The 17,858-nt window shown below is 36.9% G+C and overlaps 1 protein-coding gene across 10 annotated transcripts in view; it reads left to right on the top strand.

Moving 5' to 3' along the window:
• The window catches only part of PAN3 (poly(A) specific ribonuclease subunit PAN3), a 65,796-nt gene that overhangs the window by 40,988 nt on the left and 6,950 nt on the right, over positions 1-17,858 (top strand). For all 10 annotated transcript variants that reach the window (XR_001520662.3, XR_004498010.1, XM_033515394.1 and 7 more), the window contains 4 exons: positions 7,391-7,556; positions 7,949-8,036; positions 13,960-14,099; positions 14,872-15,001. Coding sequence is in view for 8 of the 10 variants with exons in the window: in XM_033515394.1 (XP_033371285.1) it covers positions 7,391-7,556; positions 7,949-8,036; positions 13,960-14,099; positions 14,872-15,001 (524 nt within the window). In the remaining 2 variants the exon portion in view is untranslated. The remainder of the gene's footprint in view (positions 1-7,390; positions 7,557-7,948; positions 8,037-13,959; positions 14,100-14,871; positions 15,002-17,858) is intronic.

The following is a 17,858-nucleotide window of genomic DNA, read 5'->3' as shown; positions in this document are numbered from 1 at the left end:
TGTGTCAGCAGGTAACACCTAACATTTAATGATTCCAAAATTCAGAAGATATGCTATGTCAATTTGGTGCTTGCTGTTTAGGTGTCCTACCCTTCTATTTTTTGACTCAGTAGGTATTATAAGGAATAATTGGGCAGTATTTTATTTTGATGGTTTGATACGTGAAGTAGTAGTTAAGACAAGAAATGGGTTGAAAAATCCCTGTACCATATTCTTTTCAGACACCAACTTCACATCTTAGGTCTGATTTTTTTTTTTTTTTTTTTTAAATCATGTTTATGCATAGCTTCAATGGAGTCACTAAAACTACATCAACATTCTTAAATAAAATCTGTCACAGGATGCTCTGTGGCTCAGCAAATTGCCCAGTAGAGCTCATATGCTTGTGGCTGAAGCCTCTTCCTCTCCACAACAGTGTGCTGTCAATCATTCTTTCTGTTAGCACCAGTTCATGACCCCTGCAGTCTTACAAACTGAGTCAGGTGTTCAGAAAACAACACTGCCATGCTGAGAATGAGAGGTGGTCACTGCTGAATGGAATTACAGAAAGGCAGAAAAATACACTGCAGAACTTTTTTGGGCCAACTTCTTACTTGATGCAAGACCAGCCCTGAAATCAGATCCTGCACTAGGGATGACCAGAGGACTGTGACATGGTCTGTTTTTTTTTTAGAGAGGATCTTCCCTAAATGTCTTTAGTCTGCCAGCATGTGAAGAGAAATAAAAACTAAGGTTTTTTTCTTTCTTGTGCCCTTTGAAATTAGAGGTTTTAGCTGTGAATTCAAACTGTTTCAAAGGTTAAGATGTAGAACTTTGCTTGGATATCTTTTACATCAGAATATAGTGGTTTGGTAGTGTGTGAATATGTTTAAAGGGTTAAAAGACTTTCAAAGACTTATGGATCCCTTATATACTGCGTGGTTCTCACTGACTTTGCACTGAGCTGACCAGTATAAGTGGAGATGGAACTTGATTTCTGCCACTGATTTTGGTGGTAATATCTCAGATGGAGGAAACCCTAGTTTTACATGTCATATCCTGTGGCAAATCAGAAACTGCAATTACAGATTCAATGAGCCTGATGTGAAACTAATTTGGTGAGATAAAACTGGAAGATCTACTGCCAGGTTAATGACTGTTACGTGCAGGACTAGACTTCTGAGCATTTCCCAGTCATGGTTTTCAATTTCCATGTAAATCAGGTCTTGTTACATTTTTTTATCTCTCTAGAGAGTCACAGAAGAATGATGTCTGTTCTAGATAAAATAGTAGAATTAGAATAAAATTCTTGGGAACGCATTATTTCATCACACTGGAAAATAATGAAGTTATGGTCCTATAAAGGGCAGTCATGTCTCATTAATCTATCATAGTTCTTTAAAGGAAGATCCAGTAGATAAGACCTTGGAGTTTGCAATGAAGTCCAACAGTCTTTCAAAGAACCTAAGTAGTTGTATGGCAGAGAAAGTTCTCATTTAATGCCTGGTTAGAATATTGGAAACAGAGTGAACAGAGAGGATCACTGATGGGTCTCACAAGAAGATGTCCTTGGAGTTGTATTTCTTAACACTTTCACATGTTTGCTTTGAAGATAAATGGTCTGTCAAAGTTTGCTGGTAATACCAAATTATTTGGATTGTTAAAAACAAAGGCCAATTGTGATTGATTGCAGAAGGATCTTACAAGACTGGAACTGCTACTGATAATATAGCAGGTGATGTAACGTAAACCAGTGTGATCAAAGGAAGAATGTAATTAGCTCTAAACATGAAATGATGGCCTCTGTTGTGACTGTTGCCACTCAGTAATAGTCTGGGACCACAGTTAGGTAGAGTGAAGAAAATACTGTCCTCTTGCTGAATAGCTGTAAATAGAAAATAGGTTGATGTAGCTTGTTAAGAAAAGAGCAGTGAAATGGTAGACATTGTATTCAAGATGTGTGTGCCTGATAGACTCCTATCCTATAGGTGTGGTCCTCCTGATGTTTTTTGAAGGGTCTAGAAGAGCAGCAAAGAAGTTAAGAAGAGGTGACAGGGATTATCAAAGGTGTGGAAAAGCTGGATGAAGAACAGCAAAGTGGAATACTGCTTTCATGCTTTTAAGGATGGAAAGGAATATAATGGAGTTAAAAATTACTGGAATATGGTCTGAAAAATCATCTGGATTAATGAAGAAATTAATAAAGTTTATTTCTTCCAGACTAAAACTAAGGACTTAGCAATGAAACTAGACAGGTATCAAATTCAAAACCTGTGAAGGGATAATTATAAGCCATGGAACTTCCACAGATTATTGTGGACATTTGCCTAGGTTCAAGGGGAAAGTAGGTTTACCCATGGCAGAGAAATATTTGGAGACTGCAAAGACACTGTGTTTACTTCTGGGCTGCAAATCACTGGAGGCTAATGGAATATTCTACTTGTTTATGTTTCTACATTTCAGTATTCATGGCAAGCTGATTTTAGTGTATGTGTCTTTGAAACAGGTTCATGGGCTATCTGGATCCTTTATTTGGCCTACTTCAACTTCCTTTTATAGGCAGGATAATCTGGGAAGTTGGAAATAAGACATCAATGTCTGTTCAAGCCAAAGTATTATTTAATTAGAATGACCTGTTGTGAAAGAACTTACAGGGATACGTAGGGAAGATAAGTTTCCTGACCGGGGCACTTACTACCTGGTCTTTCAATCTTTTTAGTAAATAAATTAGGGGAAAAGTCACCTGAATTATTTTGCCAAATCTTTCTGCATATCTTTGCTTTGGCCTTTCTTTCTTTTTTTTTTTTTAATAACTGCTGCTTTCTAGTCTGGTCCTCAGTAAAAGGAGCAATTTAAGAGAGAAAAATAAGATTGCATACCTATAACTTGATTTCTCAGAATTGCCTGCCTTCACGGATCCTTTCTCCATCCCCTCACAGAGTTTCTTGGCCGTCTGCCTGCCTAGAGGAGACTCCCAAGAGAAGCAGGGGAATGGATGGAAGTTGGGTACTCTGCAGCATGAGGCCCAGATTAGTACAATTGCTTTTAAAGGTTTTAGGAGGCACAACACTGTGAACCTGATCAGTGAACTCAGAGAATTTGATTTCAGGTATGCAACCTTATTTATGTTGAACACTTCAGTTGGCAACGTGAGACCTTGATAGTTAAAAGATGAGGATTATGGTTTACATGGCTGTCTTGCATGTCACTGGTGTCAATGTGGTCAGTCTTGGGTGTTTTCTTCTTGCCATGTCATTTACAGACCCTGTTACAGAACTATCTTGGTAGAGATTTGATGTGGGGGAGAAAAATAGCAGCTTACATTTATTTTTATACCGTAAAGTAATGTCTCTAACTTCTGAATGCAGTATAATTTGTTGCTTGTGTTCTTTATTCAGTTATACCTCCTTTTCCTTCAGATGGTACAGGTTGATAATCTTAACATTGTTCTGTCATATATAACTAAATTTGCACGTCTTAAAATCAGGAATCTGAATTTTCAGTTAATTGCTGCTCAAAGCACATTTATTTGAAAGTTTCTTCTTATTTCATTCTCACTTTTTATTTCCTCAAAACATTTTTTCATACTTTAAATATTAAATCTGTTTTTCTGGAACTTTTTGGTTTTCTTCCACCTTTCTTATATTTCTTAGCTTCAGATTATAGTACATATTAGTGCAGTTATCTCTGCTCAAATTCTCTTTGCATTAACTCAAAAGTACTGAAATGTTGCTCTTTCCAGTCCAATAATTGAATGGTAAATCAGTGAATGTATGTACTTTAAAACTGAACAGTCAGAAAATCCTGGCAAATTAACAGTAACTATTGAGAGCTGCCAGAAAGGTTTGTCCTGATGAGTTTTTGTGGTTGGCAGAGATAAGCATGCCTTTGATATGTCCTTTGGTCTGCTTTTAAATGCTCTGAGTAATTAAATGTTGGCGTACACGCTGTTAGTAGGAGTTTCCAGCAGCACAGTCTCTGTTTTTCAGCAAACAAATACTTTCTGATGAAGATAAGCACAGTCTGGGAAACTTGCTTTGCTTTTGACACATTAATAGTAGTATGTCATGCACAAAAATGGACTTCAATGCTGACTTTACAGTTTTTGCATCCCCACATGCTGAATGTTTTTTCATAAAATACTCCTTCCATTGAAAAAGGAATAAGTTGTGTGATGACTAGATGAATAGTGTGTGATGAGGAGTAAGAACATATCAATATTGAAAGTCAGCATGATGTTTTTGAAGACAAAGTATGTGACTAATAATTATCCTAAAATACCTTTGCCAAAATCTGCAACTTTTTTAAAGTAAGTTCAGCTTTGGAATTTTTACAAAAACTACTGCTGCACTCTAGCAGTTCAGAACCTTTCTGTATATTGAAAACTGGGAAATGTCAAACTAAACCTCAAGTTTCTCTGAAGGAGAAATGAAGGCTACTGCATTTGACTTGTTTTCAGTACTTCAACTTAGGAACACCAAGTAAACACTGAACAATTCATAGTTCTAGGTATCAAAGACTGATTTACAAGCCTGAGAGGTTCAATTTAGTAAACAGCTAAGTCTTTCATTGGTTTTGTTGAGTGTTTTTTTTTTCTTCATAACTGTGTGAGAATTGCTATTTCTTAGCATGCTTTCTGACAGTCTTCCTGATGATATCAAACAGATCCTACTGCTGGTGTTCCCAGGTCCTACTTCCCACCCCAGGACTCTTCCTGGATTCATACTTGCTCTGAAGAACAGAATTTCATTTGAATGCTTTCTTTAACAAGCAAAAAACTTAATATACATATCCACAGTGGTACAGAGGATATTTTGTTCTGTTGTGAGCAGCATACCACAGAACTTAAAAATGATTTTCAGCATTTTTTTATTTATTTTTATCCCAATGTGGCAAGTTATGGAAAATAAATGGATAACCTGTGTTTTTGAAATGGCAGGTTATAAATTTTTAATATTTTCCATTAGAGGCTGTATTCTTTCATCACAGAGATGAAATTATTGGGAGAGGTGAATCTGCCATGCAGTAGGTGGGAAGACCACAGTCTGAAATTTTGCTTGCTGTAGCCATAGGTTCAGCCTGTGGTAGGAAGCCCTTCAAATCAACCATAGAATCTCTTAAAAAAACCACATTTTCAAAGAATACTTTGATCATTTGAGGAACATTTACTTTTATTCTTGTGATGTTTTTCCTTGTGTTCAGCACTGTTGGGAAAGCTTTCCAGCTGTGTGTTTCTCCTGAAGAGCAAGCTTTTGGGTCTCATCTCCTTCGGTCCTTGCTCAAGTGCTATCTGTGGCAGGTCTGATGGTCCTCTTGGGACATACATTATAGTCAGCATTGCTGCCAAGTGAACTGCTTTTAATGGTACTTATTTTGAACAGATAGATATGTAGGAGGACATTTCAAAGCTGATTATTTCCATGTTTTAGCTTGTACATTTAGTGTATGTGAATGTGTGATACATCCAACTGTTGTGAAAGCATCAGCGTAGATTTGGCTGTAGCCTCAAGTAAGTTCTTCCAGTAGTAAAATAATATTGCTTGAGATTTTCTGATAGATGAGACACTGGTCTTTCTGTGTGTATTGGATATTCTCTTGGTTACATTGCCCTAAGTTGGAAATCAAAGGGCAGGTGCTGCTATGCATGCAGAAAAATAACTGCAAAGTTTTGGCAGTTTATCTCTTTGGGATATTATAGCAACATTTCTATTCTGGACTTTCTTCATACAGATCTAACTGTCTTACAGTGTCCATGCATATTCTTGTTAAACTTACTGCTCATGTTGCTGTTCACCAAATATAAAGTGCATTCTACGGCAAGTAGTTAAGAAAGTCTCAACTAATACAGGAGGTTGTATCTCCTCAGTCATTTTATATCGTCATTTTTGTCATGCTGAAAAAGAGAGACTTATGAGGGGAGAAAGTTTGTTACATGAGACTTCTGGTATGATGGTTTTTGTGGGAAGTGATTTGCGTAATAATTCATCAGGGGACCAGAAAAAGCAAACAATATCTTGTTATAGTCAGCTTTCAGTAGACGTGCCAGGTTTATTACTTTTTAAAGGAGTCAGCATCTTGATCTTCATAATCTAAAGCAAAGCACCTTAAACCTATAAAGCAAACTAAAATTTCAAAAATGGACAAAAGAGAGCTCAAATGAAAGCTGGTAACATTCTCACCCCATCACCCCAAAGTCAGTAAAATTTCCAAGTAAAAAGTTATCAAGAATGTGTTCCACTTTCTTTCACTGTGCATATGTTTTGTGTGTGCATACGCATGCAAGCATACATACACTTGCTTTGATCAAATGCACACGTGTTGATGTGGTCCTGTAGGAAAAGGGGGGGAAAATAACCCTAACCTCAAAAAATGAAAAGAATGAAAAACAAAACAACCCAAAAAACCCCAAACAAACAAAAAAGAAATGTTTAGAGAAGAGTGCAGTCAGTTTACAGCAAAACCAATCAGATGCTTATGTGATTTTACTTAACAGTGGTGATATTACTGGTCTCAAAAATAGCAAATCAGTAGTGAGACAACCTCTTGAAATGTCTCTTGTGGTTTGTAAAATTGAGAAGTGGTGTCTTACTCTGGATGTATTTTCTTCTGCTTCAGCTTTGTCCAAGGCAAACAATGCCAGCTTAATTGAATTACACACATCATACTTAAAATAACATTATCTATATCTTCATTTTTTTCATCTGTGACTCAGTATTACTCAGACCGTTTCTAATGTAAGATTTGAGTGTGTGTTTGTGAAGATTGAGTTTTACTTCTGAAAGGAGAGCTACAAATCCATTTGGAAGGGGAGCAATGCATTTCTTTCATATGACCCATGGAATAGGGGTCATGCAGTGATGTCAGGGAGCTGTGTCACAGCAGAACATCTGTGAAGTTGTGTTCAGTGATGTTTTGCCACCAAATCTTTGTCTGATTTCCCCATGTAATTTGAAATTAGCTTGGTATTTTTTTCTTAGATGATAGAAATGTTTAATTGGGAAGCCTACCTGTAACAAAGGAGGTAAAATGTTGCAACTATTGCAGTATATACTGTTTCAGGATACTGGTGTTTTTACTTCTGAAGTACCTGCAGATTTCAATGTACCATTTACTTTGAGCAATTTCCAGCCAGTGCTCATTCTAAACTTCAAAACATAATTTCCGTGAATATGAGAGTGAAAATAATAATGCCTAATAAATTGTCAACGTTTTCAAAAAACCACAGGTGAAACCAACCAATGAAGAAAAATCTATTCCAAAACTCACCTTTAAAACAAAATAGATGTGTCTTTCAAGGACTATTAAGAGTTAAATGAAATTAATATGTGAGTTAATTGTATAATTCAAGATGTTGTACTTTGCTTTTTTGCACATCAGCCTCCTATTGATTCTTACAATGTTTTGGTTCTAGGTCAGCATGATGGACCTCTGCCACGGCAGCATGCAGGGTTGCTTCCAGAGTCTTTGATATGGGCATATATTGTGCAGCTCAGCTCAGCCTTACGGACCATTCACACAGCAGGACTGGCCTGCAGAGTTATGGATCCAACAAAGATTCTGGTAACAGGCAAAACAAGGTAATGAAAGCGTTTAGCCTCACCGTGCTCTGTGTTCGTGGCACCTGCTGACTGATACATAAACAGCTACTAAGTTCTCTCATCTAGCATGAGGCTAGATTGTAACTTGGGTTTTTTTAAAGGGCTTCTAAAACATATTTTGGGAAGACATTATCCTCAAGCTACAGATCAGACCCACTACTGTCAGTTTAGAAATTTGTTGATTTATTTGTAAATTGAATACTGTCTGTGCATTTTATCAAATAGCAAAATCGGTCTTTTCTGATGCATAGTAATTTGCTAAGTACTGATGACTTTTATCATATCAAACAATTCAATGAATGCTAGAGGAAAAATTGAGTAACCAGTACAGTTAAATGGCAATTTTTCCTTATCTCTTCTTGTTCCTAAAGGTTACGAGTCAATTGTGTTGGAATCTTTGACGTTTTGACATTTGACAACAGTCAAAACAATCCACTGGCATTAATGGCTCAGTTTCAGGTAAGACAACACTGCCAGTTAGGTTGGTGGCTTGGCAAAGATATTACTGCAAACCAGTGTGATTCCTTTTGGAAGACAAGTACTTTAATTAAACTGTAATCTAGTGTATCTATCTGTAGATGACTGTATTTTTCATTTCTGATTTGATCTTGGTTCTCCCATACACTACTCAAATTTGGTTGTAATTTATAAATATGAATGCTCACTTTGACATCTTCTGCTTCTAAAATTTCAGCAAGCTCACCAAACAGGTTGAACTATAGTATTTAACAAACTTAAGTCAGAAATGACTGGAAATAGAAATTTCTAAACAAAGGAGAAGGAAAAGCTTACATTTAGTGTTAGAGATAAAAAAATAATGATTCAGTAATAGTTTTTGCTCTGTCTTTTGTGATTTTAGCATAAATAAGTGTTGAATACCTGTTGAGAGGAGTAAGATCTTTCAATTAACTGCATTTAGGCCCTCTCCTCATGCCTGAAAGATTCTAGTGTATCTTTATTTTGGGCTCCTAGTTTTTCCGTGCTCTCCTGGTGTTCTCTGAAGCGTGGACTCTGCATAATTCCTGAATTAAGAAGAACCCCTTTAGACTTAACAAAAACTGTTCCACAGTCATCTGGAGCATCACTGTGTACAGGAGTGCCTCTTTCCCTAACTTCCCCTCAGGGTAAAGTACATTACTTCAGCAGTCATCACATACCCTGTGTGTGCTGGGAGTGAAAGACTACAGTAGGGAGTTGGATTTAATTTATTTTCATTAATTGAGCTTATTCACTGTGAGAACTGCTTATTGAGAGTCTTGGAGTAATAACTGAAATGTTTGAACTTTGGCCAGCAGAAACTAGCTTGTTGGAGACCATGTCCTAGAACATAACTCTTTTTTTCTTTTTTTTTTTCTTTTTTTTTTTTTTTAAATGATACAGTAAAGCAGTTTTCAGGGTACTCTGAGGAGTTCACCAAAGGATTTTGCATCACACACATACACTCAGCTATATATCAGTGGGCTTTTGGTAATAATTTAGTGGAAAACAGTTGAGAGAAGATGAAAATACATATAAATAAGGGATTCCATGCCTAAAAATGTAATGAGAGAGGGTTTTTTTAAAAATCTAAGTATTTCTCTATTTCAATTTCAGCTTGGGAAGGGATCCTCCTGAGATATTATGACATTCAAGTAAAGGAAAACATTTAAAATACTTGGAAATACAAATCTAAAAATACTTGCAGGTACACAAGTCTGTCAAAAGCACTTACCACCACAGCAGCTCAACACATGGCAGCTGACCTGCTTGATAATGCCTAGTTTTGTTTAAGGGGAGTGGCTTTTCATGTTTTATACGTTGTTAATATTCAAATTGCTTAGGTTGCACTGCTAGACCAGAAAAGAAGTACTGCTGAATACTTAGTTTGGAAGAGCTAAACTGCAGTTTGTAAATACAGTATGGCATTTTCTTTTGTTGCTTTTCCTAGAAGAGCTAGGCTTTCACTGCCCATTTTCTTCCTTCAGAGGTTCCAGGCTGAGTTCATTCCTTGAAATTTAGTAGTCATTTCTCATGCTCTACCTTTGTTTGCCCTAGCAAGATAAAATTACAAAATAACAGCTGCTGCTCATCCTTTTTCCTTTTGATCCATGACCCAGTTCCTGAATTCCTCTGGGACTCCTATGACTGTTAAAAATGTAGGTTATCTCTTGGTTTACTTCCCAACTATATTCATTTCCTTGTTGCTGTCTTCAATGGAGAAGTGTATGTTTGTTAGGATTTGCCATTTTCTGGCTATTTCCCATGGTTAATACAAAGAGAGATTTTGGCCAAAACAGTGAGACGCATGTAAAAGGAATGCAATTGTTCTTTATAGTCTGTGTTAAACACATTGATCTCTGTGATCATTTAAGGGTCACCTAAAGGCAGCAATAAGGGAAGTTAAAAAGAAGTACATGAAATATGAATGGCCACTTGCATGAAAACACAGGGGTTAAATCTGTATAAATTGCAGAATGTGACTTCCTGCCCTCCTCCACCCCAGTCCATAAGTCTTGTGTCCGTCAATTGCAAGGTACAGATGGGAAAACTAGATGGTGATACCAGAAACAATAAAAACGTTTAATAAATATTTCTGTATTTGAAATAAAATGTGAGTTCTCCCCTTTACAAAAATAAGAGAACGTAAGTTTTACTGTTTTAACAAATGCTATAAGGTTACTTTTGCTTAAAGTAAATGTTTTCAGTTTAGCAAACCAAAATAACTTTCACATGCACCTCCCCAGATTTAAAGAAACTAGTTGGAAGAGGCATCTCAAATACTAATCTTGACTCTAAAAAAAACCAATCAAAATGTAGGAACTTGGAGGTACTTCTAAGGACAGTTCCAGAACTTATCCTTTTAAGTGAATCCACAGAACTGGAGTATGGATGAGCTGATACTGATCCAAGCATAGCAGTGGATCAGGATAAACAAAACAGAAGAAAAAGTAATGTCGGTTTCAGAGTGTTTCTGGAAAATGGATCCTGTCAAAAATTTTTATTTGAATAGCTTACATGTCTGGCTGGTAAACTCAATTGTATAAAATGTTGAAGCATCTGTAGGGCATTTGGCATAGTGGTACATACCTATTTTAATGTAAAAAAATTAAGAAAGGGTACCTATGCAGTTAATATTTAAATTACTCACTTGACATGCTTGAAATCAATTTGGTACCAGGTAACATTAATGAAGGGGGCTGCTCCTGAATTTATCTCCTAGGGCTGGTTTTTAGTGAATGCTATGTAGTAGTTCTCTCAATGAATTAAATACTGATAAAATCTTTACTAGCAAAGCTTTCAAGAGACAAAAAATTAAGTTGGTATGGGTTACAGTTATGAACTGAATTACTAATTAAATGGCTATTAATTGCATGCAAGGTGCATTTCTGAAAAAAAGGCTACCTGTGCTTAGAAGGTGTAAAGCTTTTCCTTAGTTAGGAATCAACTTAGTATGACTTCACAGTCACTTGTGATAGTTACCATAGCAGAAGTTTTATATCAGATCTGTGGCAAAAGGAACTTATGGGATCCATAGGAGCATGCAAACATAATAGGGAGTGTAAACAAGGAAATGATTGTACCTGATCTGTACCTTGCACTAGCAAGGCTTCTACAGGAATGCAGCATATATTTCTTGTGTTCCTGCTGCAAGGAAGTCTAGTAGTTATTGTGTGCTTTCTTTGCCTAGGAGCAGTAAGAGCTGAATCTGCTGATATTTTCAGAGGATAGGTTAGGACATAATAGGCATATGTGGATTGCCTCCTTACAGACAGAGTGCTGTAACTCAGCTTCTGGGAAGTCATGTGCCCTGTCTGAATGGTCAGCGGATGGTAGTTCGGTTGCTTCTAAGACAGTAATCTGACTCTCAGAAATCCTGAACTTCTTGGGATCATTCCAGCCTGTGATATTCTGATTTTCCAGTCACACAGGAAAAATATTGCCTTTGTGCTCTTGTAAAATTTCAAACATTGGGTATTATGATAACATTTTCTTTCAGGGTTTCAGCTAACAGTGAATGGTGAAGTGCCTCCAGAGAGCAGTTCAACTGCCTCAAAATATGAATTGTCTTCCAGAATTTCAGCTGTATCTTAAACTGATCAGTCTCTTGACTGAATGCTTGAAGTTCCTAAAATATGTGGGATGAATCCAAGCTACTTTTGTGTCTAAAACAAGCTAATCTTTGGCTGTAATTTCAAAATTGTGTATTTGGGGCTGCACTGGGGTGTTGTATCCTCTCTGCCAGTTCTTCTGGTAGATCTAATTTGCAAAAAAACCAGAAATATAAGGTTGCAAGGCAAATGCTCAAAACCCCACAAAGCTCAAATTTAAAATTTTCTAGCTAATATTAAATGTAAGACTTTCTCAACCATTTTTAAAATCTAATGCAATCTGTATTATGAAAGCAGCTGTGCAAAGGAGTACATCATTTTCATAGGGTCTTGCCTGAAGTCCTATATTTTCAGTGTCTCAGGGTTGTGTGATGATACAGAATTTATATACTATATATCCTTATGATTGGCCAAAAGCTGAAAGGTACTAAGTGTAAAGGACTGCAGAAAGAGGTACGACTGTGGTTAATAGAAATGCATGTTTCTTCCAAGTCTTTCTGGAGAAAAAAATAATAACGAAAGTGCCATTGTCTCAGGTGACACACATTTCTAGATACTACAGCAGCAAAAATACTTTGTTTAGAACCAGGCAGTGTTGCCTGCTGCTGAAATTGATTACTTGGTAGTGGAAGCAAGTTCATACCAAAAAGGGGGCTTATTGCTCTGATTAACTTCTCTTTAGTTAAGGAAAAAGAAATGCTGATACTCAGAAATTCCATGTTGCATAGGAAGGAGTCTAGCAAATGCCAGTCCCACCTCCTTATCAACCACTTTGTCCTTACTTCTGCCTCATATTCCACATACTTTTTCTGTCTTCATTAGCTACAAGAATAATATGCTTTTTAACTTGACATATTGTATATCCATGTTCAGATTGTGCTGCTTAATCATCTTTGATATAGGAGCAGCAGGGACATTGAGAGACCTAGAAAGATTTGGTATTTTTCCCTGTGTCTCAGCACCTGTGAGGACTGGCTTCAGGGAAGGCTCTGCTCAGCTGCTGTAGCCAGAGGCAGCAAGTGTGGTTATGCCTCTGGGTGGAAGAGTTGTGAGGGACTGTGGCATCCATCATAGCACTTTTCTCAAGCTGCCAAATTCTAACCAGAATTTTTAATGCTGCCAGATTTTTTAGCCTTTCTTACAGAAATGACAGAAGGTGGATTCCTTGTATGACTGCATTCTCTGCCAAGTGGCTTGGCCTTGCTCTAGGCTATGGAACTGACATTCTCAATTACTAGTAGCTTTTATGTTTTTAGTTTTGCAAAAATATCTTATTTTCTCAAAAAAAAAAACAAACCCTCAGGAATATTCTAACTTCATATCACTAGCTGATAAATTCACTTTGAGGCATGTATGGAATTCCACCAGCATGGAAAGCTGCAGGTGTTTTTAAGTTTGGCTGTGTTGTGTGTAGCTGAAAGCCTTTCCACGGAAAGAATCAGTTCAACTTTTCCTATAATGTCATTGTTTGCTACTAAATTAGGATCTTGCTTTTAGCAGTGGGCTTTAAAATCTGTTACAGCTTTTCAAAATAATTTCTCATGGCTAGCTATTAACACTGGCAGAATTTTATGTTACAGCAAAGCAGGCTGTATCCGGCATTCATCTTTTAAGAGCAGTTCTGCTTTTAACAAAAGTGTTTAGTAATGCAAAGGTTTCTGCATAACACACAATGCTGTTCTGTTTGTCAGCCATACAGGCCTATCTAGTTATTTTGCACAGTTGAGATCGTTTCACACTGTCCATCAGAGATAAAAATATTTGAGCAAATTGTTGAAATGGTAGTGCCATGTGCTAGAATGTGGTGTAAATCCCAGTGTGGAATTCACACTGGATGGGTAGATTGAAAAGATATGAATGCAGAAAATGCGGGTTTCAGTTTAACAAATAATCCTTTTATTTCTACATCTCATATTGAGAACAGTTGCTCTGTTTGCTACCAACTCCTTGACTTGTCAGGATTGAGCAGGTGGGTGGTTCAGAGAACCTCATTACAGAGCTTCTGCTCACTGCACAGTTCTCTCTAGTACTGTCCTTAAGCTAAAAATAGGTACACTTTAATCAAAGATAAATATAGTACTTAAAAATTGCTAGGTGTCAGGACAGATTTTCCTCTACGTTTTAACTACTGTAACTTGAACAATCATATTGAACTATGATTTGAATAGCACTTACTTTAGTTGCTCAAATTCTTCTAAGGTTATTGAAGAACTGTCTCTCTTTAAGACCATCTAGTACCATAGGTAGTGTATATATATACTAAGAATCTTACCTGTGTGTGTTTTCCCTATTAGCAAGCAGATCTGATCTCCCTGGGGAAAGTTGTGTTGGCTTTGGCTTGCAATTCTTTATCAGGAATTCAGAGAGAGAATTTGCAGAAAGCAATGGAACTGGTGACAATCAACTATTCCTCTGATCTGAAGAATCTGATTTTGTAAGTTTGTTTAATAAATCTTTTAAAGGAAATTGCAGTGCTTTTTTATGTATACAAATGCCATCATGAAATCGTATTTCTAAATGCAAGTAAGATTACAGATAAATCAACTGTTGTTGAGTTGTCTGCATGGTCAGTGCGCTGTTAAACATTGATATAATTTTTTTTGTATAATGTTGGTAAAGCTTAGTAAGAATTGGGAGTGTAAACAAAACAAGCATTTTAGGTTGTCTTCAATATGGGGCCTCATTGCGTGTTCTCTACAGCAGCATTATGCTATTCTTATCTTACAGTTTCAGAAGGTACTGAGAAATAGGCACACTGACTTTTTGGCCAAAAGGTTGAATGCCAGTTTTTTCTGGCTGCATATTCTTTTTGTGTTTTTTTTCAGTATAGTCAGCCTTTTTCCCCTTGCAGCCTCAGTGGGAAAAGTAGAAGTCTTTTCTCCTTTCCATATTTCAAAAACAATTGCATTACAGTCTGAGTCTGCATCTTTTTCTCTTTCTGTATACGTTCTTGCTGTTTGAATGGGGTGAACTGCACAGTTTTGTGAAGGTATGCTCCTGTCTTGTTTAAATAACTGACTCAGTAAATGCAAATTAGCTGTGTTTTCTCTGATGGTATCTTCTTTTAAGAAACGTAACAGGTGTCAACTTTGTGTATTAAATATCAATAATTATAAAATAATTATAAATAGTTATAAAATCAAAATGGAGTATTATGTCTGGCATTTGCAGAAAGTAATCTTTTGGTGGTTGGGTTATTGTGGCAGGTATTTGCTGACTGACCAAAACAGGCTTCGCAGTGTAAACGATATCATGCCTATGATTGGTGCACGATTCTATACTCAGTTGGATGCTGCTCAGATGCGAAATGATGTGATAGAAGAAGACCTAGCAAAGGTAAATCATGTAGTAATTCCTGCAGAAAAACCTATAGTCAGTATTCCTAGAACTGTACCTTAAAAGGGAATGTTTTCTACTGGTTTCTGTTGGGATTTTTTTCCTTGTTTTTGTTTATTAACCTAAGTAATCTGCCTGAAGGCTTGACAACTCTCTCAGCTCTAACTTTTGAAAGCCCCAAAGCTTCAAAAATTCTTAGGTCTAGGATGTCGTTAGCTGTGTTTTAATTGAAGTAGCATCTTCATTTCCAACTGGTAGTCTTAGAGAAATTATGTTCTTTATAGCAGGGTTAAAAATAGCATTCTAAGTAAACAAGGCCATATATGTCATGTAGATCATGATGTACATCACATACAGCATGTAATATGTTACAAAGGTTATACAGTAGTGTATATATAGCTCCTTAAATTTTTAGGTTTGGATTTTGGTATCCCTTCTCTCATATGTTTTCCTTTCTGAATAAATTCTAATTCATGGAGATACTATGTTCAGCTTTCCTGAAGGGTGCACTCTTGCTGTGAGGGTCTGTGGTGTTCAGTCAAGGTATCAAGTGCGAACTATAAAGGAAATATGTAGTATGTATCAAGTCAGAGTGTTCTTGTTCAACAGGAGTGTTAGCCAGAAGCAACTGGCTTTCAGCAATTTCAGCAGGATTTCTACCAGGACAGAGATAGAATATAGAATGCTTTCATGGTCCTGAAAATGGGCCATGGAATGGGATAGGGTATTACACAAGGATTTAACCAAGTCCTGTGATTCCACTCCATTATAACCTCTCACTGGGAACCTTTTAAGAGACAGTAGGCCAATGTTTGGGATTCTGGTGGACTTGGTTCTCTTGTTTTCTCCAGTATTGTCCTGTTGGAGAACAGTTTTCCCCTCCTTGATGAAAAATGCTGAAATCTATCAGAAGCAAGGAACTGTTGAAGAGCCAGGCAGGATCTATGAACCTGTAGATACTGGGTGCCCACTTTATCAGAATCAGTTACTAACCCTTCTCCACAGAAGAAGAGTTGAAGATCATTTGTTGTTAAGGTGGCCTTTGTGCCTGCACAAAGCTGGACAGAGAGACTCTTTTCCATAGCAAAGATGGAGATTGCCCTGTGATCAGCATTAAGATTTCTGTATTTTTAACCAGGTTGTTTGAGCAGTTGCTTATCACAGGCAGGTGGGCAGAACTGCTACAAATCCAGGCTGTTGCTTAGCCTTCAGACTGGCAGCTGTTTACCTGACAGTGATAAATACCACTTCATAATTAGATGTCATGCTGTAACTTGTTTGTACTATGACACCCCCTCCATTAACATCAGAGCTACAGCTTCCCTTAAGTCTAGCTTGGTACCTTCTGTTCATTTTTGTCCCAAAGCAAATGCTTTGGAGGGAGTATTAGAAAAGGCTATCATGTGTGATTTTTTAATTTTTTTTTCTCATATTGTCCAAGCATGCAGTCATCTGTTTAGGGACTTCTGATGCTGGGAGTGATTTGTATGTACTTTTTATCTTCATAACACTCACTTTTCACAGAGCAGTAACCCTATTATGATATTCCTTTCCTTCCTCACTTTTGCATTCATCATATTGACATAGTAGCAGTCAAAGCTTCAGTTTATCCAAGCCCTGTGGAGCGTATCTCCATCTTTACAGGCTACTAAGCCTACAGAGAGGCCACCTGGAGACTTTTAGTGCCTGTGTTGTTGCTCAGCTGTGTCACCATTGACTGGGAATCTGCAAGACAGTGAACTTTACACAGATTTAGTTTTGGCTTTTCAGTATTTGACCACATACCAAAAATAAATCTGGAGGTTAGACCAAATAGTAGACCTTGGCTAGCTGGACAGGATTGGTTTCCCATGTCAGTCTCTGTAAGTGTAGCTACTGCTGTGGTACAAGCTGTTCTCCAGTGTGTTTTTAGACTATTAATAGAAATCTGCAACCCATAGGTTGTCCAAGGTCAAGCTGTTATCACCTTGACCTACTTTATTTATCCAGCTGTGCACAGGGATCTACTCTAGACTGAATTAATTTGAAATCAATATGATCATGCATGGAATTAGATGCATCTTAGCATGAATAATGTTGTAGACCTGAGCCGTTGGAGGATGTGGATAATATCAGAGAGCATCTTTTCCTGACAACTTTGATTTACACTGTGAATCAATTTTTTCTTTAATGTAAGCTTGGATGCTAATGTTTTTAATGCATCCTAAGTGATGTGGAAAAACATGCTAAATCAACTTTCAGTTGCATGTACACTAAGCATCTATAATTCTAATGTTCTGCCTCTGTGTGACCTCATTGTCATTGCTTTTTTTCTGTCATTTATGGATCCAACCTTTATACTCTTTTAAGACTTAGATTCTGCTTTGAAAAAACTTGTTTCAAAATTATTTTTGCAATCAATTATCTTTTGAGTATTAGTCTGATGATATTGTTGCTAAATGTTTACTAATAATGGATTACAAAGCATTTCTGAAAAACAAATCTGATAGATTGTTTCTTCTCATCTTTACCTGAAATAAGGGGGTGTACTGCATATTTCCATGTAAGTTGGTAACTGTTTAGGTGTGTATATATATTAAAAACCCCATATTATTCTTGTTTAACTTATTGTATTCTAGCATACCTGTGAGTATAGGCTGGCAAGAGATTAGATTTACATTTCCACAAAGAAATAGATTGCCTGGTCCAGTTCCTGCTGGGACAGAGAGGTATTGTTAGTTGCTGAATCTCCACATTTTAATTTGGACTACTGATACATAATACAATGCATTTGATCTCTGCCTGAAAAAATTATACCCTCTTCTTTGAATAGGAATTGTAATTAATAGTGCTTCATTGGCATTATTACCATGTATCT

The sequence above is a fragment of the Parus major genome, chromosome 1 (assembly GCF_001522545.3).
Source record: "Parus major isolate Abel chromosome 1, Parus_major1.1, whole genome shotgun sequence".
Classification (NCBI taxonomy): domain Eukaryota; kingdom Metazoa; phylum Chordata; class Aves; order Passeriformes; family Paridae; genus Parus; species Parus major.
This window is presented reverse-complemented; position numbering and strand designations above follow the sequence as displayed.